At 34.4% G+C, this 12192-nt stretch overlaps 1 protein-coding gene across 3 annotated transcripts in view; it reads right to left on the bottom strand.

Moving 5' to 3' along the window:
- Positions 1-12192, bottom strand: part of SCAPER (S-phase cyclin A associated protein in the ER) — a 515685-nt gene that overhangs the window by 372728 nt on the left and 130765 nt on the right. For 2 of the 3 annotated variants that reach the window (XM_029951067.1, XM_029951069.1), the window contains 2 exons: positions 6472-6734; positions 3271-3504 (listed from right to left, as the gene is read on the bottom strand). In XM_029951067.1, coding sequence (XP_029806927.1) covers positions 3271-3504; positions 6472-6734 — 497 coding nt within the window. The remainder of the gene's footprint in view (positions 1-3270; positions 3505-6471; positions 6735-12192) is intronic. The other variant, XM_029951068.1, reaches the window with a different exon arrangement.

Genomic DNA, 12192 nt, shown 5'->3' with positions numbered 1-12192 from the left:
AAAACTTAAATGGGTAAATTGTATGTTATGTATATTTTATCTCAGTAAAGTTGTTTAAAAAAAGAAATAGCTTCACAGTTATATTCAGAGATTTCAATACCCCTCTCTTGGCTGATACTGAAAACTGGCATGGATATAGGAGACCTGAACAATACTATCAACAAAACTGACCTCTAGGTATTTTGGCAGAAGAAATGAAACATATGCTCAAAATATAGACAAACATTCATGGCGCCATTACTCATAACAGAGAACTTAGAAACAACTCAAATATCTGTCCACAACTGAAAGGATGAACATACTATGTTACATGCATACAACAGACTACTCGTAAAGACAGTAAAAAGAATGAATTATTAATAGATACAACTACATAGATGAATCTCAAAATAATTACACTGAGTAAAAGAAGCCAAACAAAAGATTATATTACTCAATTTACATAAAATTCTAAAAATGCCAGCCAATATATAATGACAGCAGAATAATGAAGACCTGAAAAGGAAATACAGGGAAGGTCAGAAAGGAGGGTTTACCAAGGGAAATCTGAAAACTTTCAGAGGCAATTAATATGTTCATTACCTTCACTGAGGTGATGCTTTTAATAGGTATAAACACATCAAAGTGCTAATAATTTCTGTATTGTAGATACGTGAAGTTTACTGAAAATCAATTATACCTCAGTAGGTATATTGATTATATATGATCATCTTAAAATATGCAAATGCTTGAGTCCCAACTTACAACTGAATTGGTCTGGAGTGTAGTCTGGACACTGGGATATTTTTTAAAGCTTACCCTTCCCCTCACTTGCACTTCCCCTCCTGATCTCCCTGCTAAAATACAGAAGATTGGCCCTGGGGAAAGAGGGGTGAAGGGAGTTTAGAGGAGAGACGAATTCTTGCATTATAAGCTTTTTCTCTATAAAACCCCAGAATATTATACAAACTGCTGCTAATGGGTGACAAAGACCTTACAACTTAAGAACAATTTACAAATCCAAATATTAAAGTTGAATATATTTAATTCTACAGAAAGTTCTTGCATGAGCCTATTTGCTCTCTCAATTTTATCTTCCACAGAATACATTTCTATTTACTCTCTGAAGACCTGAAAAGACTTTAAGGTAGTAGTAGAGCTTATGGATGAAATAATGATTCAATTATCCATATACAACTTTTACTATTTTCACACTATGAAATTCACACAAATACCTACATACATCATTATTTTTTAATTTCCAAATTTGCATTAAAATTTGAAATTTTAGGGACACCTGGGTGGCTCAGTCAGTTGAACATCTGACTCTTGATTTCGGCTCAGGTCATGATCTCAAGGCTCGTGGGATTAAGCCCCGTGATGAGCTCTGCACTGATAGTATGGAGCCTGCTTGAGATTCTCCCTCTCTTCCTCTTTCTCTGCCCCTCCCCAGCTTGTACTCTCTCTCTGAAAATAAATAAACTGTAAAAAAAAAATTTTTTTAAGTTTAGTAAATCTAAAAATCTAGATCCACTGTAGCTAGGATTTATATTAGCACATTTTTTACAACAACGGCAGTAGTTGAGCTTAAATAGAAAGATTCGAACAGTCATTTTCTACCAAAATTTCTGTTGAATAAGAGAACTGCAGATTTTTCTTTTTACCTTTAACTAGCTACAGGACTACTGTATTGAGAAAGAAAACAGTTCTGTCATCACAGGCAGCAATTCTCTACAACCCCACACTGAGAACCTAAACAATGAGGTACATATAGAGAGCAATCCAAAGATTTAGCTACACCAACACAAATCCAAAAACAAAAGTTTTTCAAAATCTTGGTTTAGTTAAAATTCCTCTAAGAACTCTAAGAATATACTAATATTCATATTGAAAGCAGAGTATGTAAAGTATGTAAATTTGATCCTTAAAATAACCAAGAGTTTCTAATGTTCTACCACAAGCTTATTTATATATGTGATCAAAATAAAATGGATAAAAGAATTTTTAAATAACTACTTAATGCTTATTTAAGTATGGGATCTTTTTCCTCTTCTGAAATTTGATTTTCACAGAATAAATTTGCAAAATAATGAAATGTGATACCTAGCTATAAAAATAAAAATATAAATATCACCAATTCCTATCCCATACATTAAACCTAATACTTACATGACCATAATTATGTTCAACCTTTAAGAACAGTCACAGTAAAAAAGCCAAGTTAAAATATAATTTGCTCTTAATTTCTTATTTTAAAAATTTAAATGTTTTTCTTATTACTCTAGCCCTTATTCTTCCCTTAAACACCCATATCAACTTTCATCTACGTCTAATGTTATTATATCTCTAAGATATATTATTTGACCTAATACCATCTGTTGATAGCATAAGTTTTTAGGGAAAGTACAGTACACAGTGGCCATTTAAAAAATAAAATTTGATGGGGCACCTGCGTGGCTCAGTTGGTTAAGCATCTGACTCTTGGTTTCAGCTCATGTCATGATCTCATAGTTTGTGAGATCAAGTCTCGCGACAGTGTGGAGCTTACTTGAGACGCTCTCTCTCCCTTTCTCTCCCTCTCTCTCTGCCTCTCTCCAACTTGCACACATGCATGCTCTCGCTCTCTCTCTCTCTCTCTCTCTCTCTCTCAAAATAAATAATAAAGTAAAACAAATTTGAATGATTTTTCTCAGCAACTTTTTATGTGTGCCTATTTCTTCTGAAAGTTACTTTTAAACTAGAATGACCCATTCTGGATTATCTTCAGGTCAAGTATCTTATACTAAAGTGGGAAATAGAAAGACATGAGGACAATAAGTAGTCATCTAAAAGCATAAAACTGTAATTCCAAATCAACACATTTTTAAAGGGTTTGCAACAGGGATGGTACATAAATTTAATCTTAAGGTCCAATCCCAAGCAAATGATAGAGGCTATCGAAAGGACTCTATTTAAAGAGAAGTTTTAAAAGTCTGGTAGGCAACATTTTCCATCCATCAGAGTGCTAGATGTTGCATGGAAGACTTTATTGTTACTGGTTTAGTTTCTTAATGCCAGACTAAAAAACATTTGATCACAAAGTGAATGATTTTAGCAAGTTATTTAACTTGGACAGTCTCGTTTTCTTCCTCGATAAAATGAGAAGCATCTCAAAGCTTGATCTAAGAATAAAATGTTAAAAAGAAAAAACATGTACAAAATACTTTATAGTGTAAAGTAACACAATTTATTATTATTAGAGTTTATGCCTCTTTAATATATTTACTCAGAATTCTGATAAGTTGTTCTTACCAAGTTAGCAGCACTCACATTTGAAATATCTGAAGGGTCCATTTCACTTTCTATTCCTGCTTTCTCTGCTGAAAACATGTCATTTGCTTCCAAAGGAGGCGTACCAGTTTGCTGAATAATTGAAACACATTCTGCATCAATGCGGACAGCAGGTATTTCAGAAGGTCGCATAGAATGGTCTTGTAGAGTGCTGCTGCCAGAGCTCTTGGCGTCATCCGACGTATTCACTGTGAACTAACAAAACACATTCACAGAATGAATCAGAAATAATAAAAAATACCCACAAACTACTCCATTGTAGAAAAAATGATTATACTAACCTATCAACTAAAGCAATGGCTTTTTTCTATGTTTCAAGTGTAAGAAAAAAAACCATTAAGTAGCACAAATTTTATTTGCACACCTACTATGTACAGGGCAGTAACATGAAATGCTTTATGAAATTAAGCTATATTGTAATTACATCTTTATTTTAGTAGGCTGATTCTTGATGACCACTTCACAAAAGAAAACTCTGGTCACATGTATAATACTTTGTCTTATATTCAAATAACTAAAAGTATTTACGTGGTTTTTGCAAAGATTGTCTAATATCAAATGAAGGCACTTTCCACCAAAATACATACTTTCAGGGCATTTTACTCAAAGCAAGATACTTACTCTCTTTAGATAACATTAACAAACCTCAAAGTATCTTTCATGTAAAATCACATGGTACACAATGCCACTTCTCAGATCTTAAAGAGAAATATACCATGAAAGTATAGTATATCTGAGCATCCAATTCCTATTTAGATTTCAATATCCTCCCTCATTATCCTTTAAAAATATTTAACACATAACCAACAAAAATAGAAATATGATCTAAGTCAAATAAAATATTATCTTAAGCCAAATGCCCATTTTTAAAAAACTTCCTGGTTTGGTAAATAGAAACAAGTTTTTATTTTCACTTTGTAACAGAGTACGGAAAGAATAGTGCTGTGTTTTCTGATTATACTCAGAGTAATGAGCTACAAGTAGAACTAAAATCTATAATTGTGAATCTGAAACTCACTCCCATCACTATTTAAATAAACATTAGATAAATACTACAGTGGCCATGATACTCCCAATTTGATTAATTATTTATATAAATATGAAAGTTGGTCATGTCTTACAAACTACTTTAAAAATTCTACTATTGGTCAAAACTTAAAGTGTCACAAAGTGCTGATTTTAGTGTATTATTTAAGTTGCATCACATTGTTTACATCACTATCAACATTATCTATACATCATTCACCACAGTTTATAATCTTCTTGGCAATATTTATATTAGCATTACTGATGTTTACAATATAGTTAATGCTATTTATTAAAAAATCAGTATCATTTATACAGTAAAATCAAAGCTAAACCATAAAGTAATGTTGAAAAAATATAAAATATGTTATTTCCATTTTTAGAATGACAGTGGAAAAAACAAATATTATCATTAGCTTGGACACCAAGAGCAGTGAACTTTTTATATGGAAATATTTTAGCAATAGTTCAATTACTCAAAAGTTATATGTATGGATTATTCCTAAAATCCCAAATCATATAAGTTTATTCATTACACAAAATCAGTGTAATTTTTATATTGTTAAATTTTATAGCTAAAATATATGTTAGCAGAAATGCTACATTTGTTAAGTGATACAGAAAGATTTCTACATCAAGTTTACCTATATTAAAAAGCTTCTGAAAGGTATATCCAACAAAAGTACTAATCGTTTCCTGTGTCTAGGATTTTGCTCTATAATGCAGTACATTAACAGGAACGTAAGATATTGTCCACAGGGAGCTTCCAATCTCACATGAACATAAAACATATATACAGTAAGGAGTTACAGAACATCAGGTACAATGTACAATAAAAGCCATTATTATCATTAAGAAGAAAAACATGGAAGTTGAGTACAGTTTCCAACAAAAATAAATATCTTAGAGGTAAAAAGAGAAAACTTTAAAGCAGAAATACTTTTCTAAACTGACAAATATTATAACTATTTTATAATTTTTTACTTAACGCCTCTATCATATAATCTCTTATATTTCATTTTACATAAAATTATATTAATTGAACATACATTTTTATGTAAACAACTATCTCAAAAATGCAGTCCTTCATTAAATAAGTAAAATAAATTTCAAATGGACTAACAGCAGAAATACTGAGAATAGCATCTTTAAATAATTATTTTAAATATTGGCAAATGACTCTATACTTGAATTGCAGGATGTAAAAGAAGAGCAAGTTCAAAATGATCCTTAGATTCATTACCATTTTTAATAACACTCCAAACGAAGCAGTAGACCATCATTTAAACCAAGTAATTCAAATTAACAACAAAGTTGGGAAAATTAATATATGCCTCTAGATGTGACACTAAGGACAATCACTTTGTTTCTGTCAAAAATGCACAAGCTAACTTGGATAATGAACTAACTGAAGGATATTTTACAAAAAAAATGCAATATATTCTTCAAAAACAGTAATGTCAGAAAAGACAAAGTTATGCTGAAAAACTGTCCCTCATACAAAGCTAAATTTATAATGTGTGATTCTAGATTGGATCCTGGCTCAGGGAAAAAATTCCATGAAGGGCACCTGGGTGGCTCAGTTGGTTAAGCATCCAACTTCGGCTTAGGTCATGATTTATGGCTCATGAGTTCAAGCCCGTGTGGAGCCTGCTTGGTGTTCTCTGTCTCTCTCTCCCTCTCTCTCTCTGCCTTTCCCACTCTCAAAATAAATAAATTTTTTAAATTCTATCAATAAATTATTGGTACACGAATATGAATTATAAATTAGATGAAAATACTATATAGATATCAAATTCCCTGAATTTTACAATTAAAATGGTTGAGAGTTTCTTTATTCTTTGTAGATACATGTTATAACGAAGGGAAGTGGTTATGATGTTTGCATACCGTTGAGTATAATACACATGTGTGGCATGTAAGTATGAAGAAAGAAGAAAAAAACAATGAGGCAAAATGTTAACCTGTGAATCTAGGTAAAGAATATAGGAGAGTGTATTGTTAATTTTTGCAACTTTTCTGGAGATCTAAATTTTTTTTACAATAAAAAGTCAAAAAAGAAGTAGGAAAATAAGACACTCATCATAGACATATCCCTTATAAAAAGGTAGTAAAAGGATTTTCAAAATGTACTACCTGGGTTTTTTCAGCAAGAGGACGGTCACAAGACTGTAATGAGTCTTTGGCCCGAGATTCTATAGTATTAGAAGGTCCATCTCCATCAAATTCACCTTTTTGAATGCTTTCATCAGGTAAAAGTTGTATATTTTCTTTATCACTGTCATCCTTTGACCTTAATGTTTCTGTTGGTACTGAAACTTTTGTCATCACTGCTGTTGATCGTGAGCGAACAGGCCTTCCCCTCTGAACAGTCTCCCATCCTTCAGCATCTTTCCGTTCTATGCATTTGAGGGAAGGAAATAAATCAAGATTTCTTTAGATGATAAAAATTTTCAAAACTCATAAAATAAAAACTTTTTCTAATCTAATTCCTATTAAATATAGCTAATATATAAACATGACACTAATTATACAAGGTGCAACGTGTGTGTGTATGTGCATGTGTAATGTCTATTACAAAAACACTTTGGGGCTGGTACGATTTTCCATGTTTTACAAGTGACAAAACTGAGATTCAGATTAAGACTGACATAAGGCCACAGAGTCAGAAAGTAATAATAAACATTTATATAGTGTGTACTGTGTGCTAGCACTGTTCCAAGTGTTCTACGTACAGTAACTCTTAATCTTCACAACAATCCTGTAATATGAATGCTATCATCCCAATTTTATCATTGATAAAACTTAACATTTGTCATTTCACTTACCCGTCTGTCATTGAAAAAAATGAGACAAAGAGAGGTAAAGTAATTTCCCCAAGGTCACACATCTAGTAAAGGTAAAGTCAAGGTGCAAGTTTAGGCAAATTGGTTCTGGTGTCCATGTCCCAGTGGCTACATAAAAAATGCTCTCCGCCTCTATCCTTCAGAATCCAAACATAGGCCTACCTATGTTCTTTCCTCCAAAATCCAAGTTCTTTCCTCTACTCTAGTACTAATAATATACATTTGACTGTATGTCTGGCACAGAGGCTGCTTTAGATCTCTGCTCCTCTCTCTCTCTCTGCCCCTCCCTCGCTTGTGCTCTCTCATATAAATAAATATTTTTTTAAATACAATTGAACTATGTGTTATATACAAGAAATTTACTTAAATACAAGGCCATATGTAAGTTCAAGGTAAAAGGACAGAAAAATACAACATGCAAAGGCTGACGAAAACAGGAATAATTATATTAATATCAGATAAAGTAGACTTCAACGCGAAGAAATCACTAAAGAAATAAAGACATATTATATAATGATAAAAACATTGCACAGTGAAGATATACATAAACTCAAGACACAGATAAAAACCTGATAAGGATGAAACAAAAAAGAGAAAGATTCACAATACAGCTGGGGACTTCTAATTCCCTTCCAGGGACTGATAGAACCAAATAGAAAATCAGCAAGTGTATAGAAGAATTGAACATACAACCAACCAACTTGATATAATAGCATATACAAAACAGTCCATTCAACAACAGTAAAAATGTTTTTTGCCAAATATATACAGTACATTCAGTATCACAGACTGTATTCATCCTATAAAATAAACTTTACTGAACCAATTCTACAATAAACACAAACTATAAAACTCAACCAAAATGAAAACAGACTATCTGAATAGTTTCATAAGGGTTAAAGAACTGAATGTTTACTTTAAAAATTCCCCCAAAGATCTCCAGGCCCAGATGGTTTCTCTGGAAAATTCTATGAAACACTTTCAAAAGGATTTTAAAATTTTATACAACTATTCCAGGAAATAGAAAATAAGACACCTCCCAGTACCAAAGCCAGTTTTACCTTGGTACAAAAACACACAAAGACAGTATATAAAAGTAAAACTAAAAAAAGTAATATTTCTCATGAACTTAGATGTAAAACTCTTCAACAAAATATAAGCATATCAAATTCAGCAATGTATAAAAAGAATTATAAACCATTAGCAAGTAGAATTAATTACAGGTATGCAAACCTGGTTCAACATTCCAAACAAAGTCAATGTAATTCATTATTGTCCACCGACTATAAAAAAATCATATGATCCTATCGATTGATGCAGAAAAAGTATTTCATAAAATCCAATATCCCTTTATGAGAAAAATTCATTAAGCTATACTACAGAGGAACTCAATAAAAAGCCATCAACAAAAAAATCTACAGCTAACATATAATTAATGGTGCAAGAATGAATGAATAATTTCCCCCATAATCTGGAACAAAAAAAGGATGTCTCCTTTCACATTCTCCTTCAACATAGTACAGGAAGTCCTAGACAATACAAAAAGGCATGGGATGTGGGTTAAGGAGGGAAGGAAAGGAAGAAATAATACTGTCCCTATTTTCAGATAACAAGACTGTCTACAGAGAATATCCCAAGGAATTACATAAAAATTCCAGAATTATTACATAAATTCAGTAATGTTGTAAGATACAAGTCAATGAACAAATCCACTGCATTTGTATATACTAACAGTGAACATGTGAAAACTGAAATTTAAAACAATTTATGATTACACTAAAGAAAATGAAACCTTTAGTAGTAAGTTTAAGAAAAAGGTATAAAATGTGTATCCTAAAAACTACAAAAGGCTGATTAAAAAAAAAACCTATTAAGTAGAAAGACGTACCATTTTCATTAAAACATGAATGCTTATTAGACAATTCAGCATCGTAAAAGTGTCAACTCTCTCTAAAATGATCAACAGCATAATATAATTCCGACCAAAATACCAGCAACATTTTTTAAACATTAGAAAAGCTTACTCTAAAAATCATATGAAAAGGCATAAAACCTAAAAGAGCTAAAAAGAATTTTTTACAAAAAGGAATCAAGTAAAAGTAATCACTCTACTCAATGTTAAGGCTTACCACAGAGCGAGAGCAATCAGGACAGTACAGTATGGGTAGAACAACAGATACACAGACCAATGAAACAGACTAATTTAAAACTCAGGGAGGAGCCAAGATGGCAGAGAGGAAGGGAACTCTGTAAACTCTGTCCGCCCCATTTATCGAACCGAGAAGGATATTACTCTCATGTGCGAGAGCCGAAGGAGAAAATACTGACTCCAGAAAGAATAGAACCTCAAGGATACCTGAGTGAGTGAGGGAAAATGGGGGAGATCTGAAAACAGGCCAGGCCAGGACGGGCAGGGGAGACAAGATCCCCAGCCCAACGTGGGGGAAGTGCGCGGATCCCAAGACACAAAGGGAAGAGACAGGGGAGCGGACTTCCCTGCGAGAAGCAGCCAGAGCGAGGCTGCACCAGGGGTGTGGACTTCCCAGCGAAAAGCGGTTGGGGCTGCGGCTGCGCCAGGGGCGAGCAATTTGAACTTGGTTTTGGGAACGGGACCACGGACCACATTTCCACGGCACACCTCACCCGATGCATTGACTGCGCGAATCCCAGGTGCCCACAGGAAAAAATAGGGCCCACACCTACACAACCCCCGACAAGGAGTCAGTGGCGGATGGAGGCCCGGGCACGCGCTTAGACTGCAGGAGCTCCCAGCTCATTTCCAGCAGCACACAGCACCTTGAGCAACAGCTATCAGAAACCAAGAGAGACTCAGCTTTTTTTTTTTTTTTTTTTTTTTTTCCTTTACCCCATTGCAATCACAATCCTGGCTGGGGGTGGGGACTCTGCAATTGAGTCTGTGAAGGTGCACACTTCACCTCCTGCTGCTCATTTCACCTCAGGCAGGGGTGGAGCCTCTGAGAACAGCCTCCAAGACTTACCACATCAAACCACGCCCATACACCAGGGGGAGCTGCTGCTGCTTTTTTTTTAATATAAAAAATTTTTTTTCTTCACTTGATTTGTACTTATTTCTTTGTCATTATTACCTCTTTTTCCTTTTTCTTTATTCAATTCTTTTAAATTTTACTCCTTATTTTCTTTTCTCCTTTCTGCCTTACTTTTACACCTTCTTGCAACCCAGATATATTCTCCTGTATCTCATCCGTACCTCTCCCCTAAACTGGTCATACACTTTTAAACGGTCTACTGTCCTTTGTTGTCTCCGACCCCCTTTTATATATTTTTTTTTCTTTTCTTCTTTCTCTTTTTTTTATTTTCTCTTCTTATCCTTTCCGTCTATTTCCCTTCCATTTTCTTTCTTTTCTTTCCCCCTTGTAATGTGTTTCTCTGTTTGATTTGTCTGTGTGTATATGTGCTTCTGTTCCCTCTGTGTTTGTCAGTCTGTTTTCCCTCTTAGGACTACACCAAGAAACAAGCCAAAGTGTGCAAGAAGGCAAGTCCCAAATATTGCAGAGTAGAGAATTAAAATACTCACAGGCACAACAAGAGAAACCGAGAGACACCATTAAGAGAATATTTCCTGAAATGACAGGCCCTGGACCATCAATAAGCCTCCTTTAACAGAGAAATATTAATAGGTGCGCAGAGCAAAACGAGCTTTCTAAAGGTGACAAGAGACAGAAAACTGGCAAAAATGACAAAATGAAGAAACTCTCCCCTGAAGAACTTCCAAGAGGAAGTCATAGCCACAGAACTACTCAAGGCAGACCTAGACAACATATCAGATCAAGAATTTAAAAAGCTTGTCATAAGATTAATCGCAAGGGTTGAGAAAAGCATCACAGAATCAACTGATGAGTTAAAAAAGTCTATAGGTGAGGTGAATAACAAACTGGAGGCAGCCACCTCAAGGATTGACGAGGCAGAGATAAGAATAGGTGAATTAGAAGATATAGTTATAGCAAAAGAGGAAATTGAAAAAAAGAAAGAGAAACTAATCCAGGAGCAGGAAAGGAGAATTAGAGATCTGAGTGATACAATCAAATGGAACAACATCCGTCTCATAGGGATTCCTGAAGAGGAAGACAGAGAGAAAGGGCCTGAAGGGATACTTGACCAAATTATAACTGAGAATTTCCCAAATCTGAAAAGAAATGGAAATTCAAATTCAAGAGGCACAAAGAACCCCCTTAAGACATAACTTGAATCGGCCATCAGCAAGACATATCATAGTGAAACTGGCAAAATAGAAAATTAAAGAGAGAATTCTGAAAGCAGCTAGGGAGAAAAGGGCCCTCACATACAAAAGGAAACCTATCAGAGTGGTTACAGACCTATCTAATGAAACCTGGCAGGCCAGAAAGGAATGGCAGGAAATCTTCAATGTGATGAGCACATGCAGCCAAGAATCCTCTACCCAACAAGCCTGTCTTTCAAAGTAGAAGGAGAGGCTAGCGTTGGTGGTATAGTGGTGAGCATAGCTGCCTTCCAAAATAGAAGGAGATATAAAGGTTTTCCCAAATAAACAAAAATTGAGAGAATTCATGACCACCAAACCAGCCCTACAGGAAATCCTAAGAGGGACTCTATGAGGGAAAGATCACAAAGAATACAAGGTGCCAGAGACACCACTATAAACATGAACTCTAGGGAGAACACAATGACTCTAAACCCACATTTTTCGATAATAACATGGAATGTAAATGGACTGAATGCTCCAAGCAAACGACACAGGGTAGCAGAATGGATAAAAAAACAAAACCCATCTATTGGCTGTCTACAGGAGATGCATTTTCGACTCGAAGACACCTTCAGGTTGAAAGTAAAGGGATGGAGAAATATCTATCAGGCAGCTGGAAGCCAAAAGAAAGCTGGAGTAGCCATACTAATATCAGATAAACTGGACTTTAAAGTAAAGGCAGTAACAAGACATGAAGAAGGACATTATATACTAATTACAGGATCTCTCCATCAGGAAGAGCTAACAATT

The sequence above is a fragment of the Suricata suricatta genome, chromosome 9, assembly GCF_006229205.1.
Source record: "Suricata suricatta isolate VVHF042 chromosome 9, meerkat_22Aug2017_6uvM2_HiC, whole genome shotgun sequence".
Classification (NCBI taxonomy): domain Eukaryota; kingdom Metazoa; phylum Chordata; class Mammalia; order Carnivora; family Herpestidae; genus Suricata; species Suricata suricatta.
This window is presented reverse-complemented; position numbering and strand designations above follow the sequence as displayed.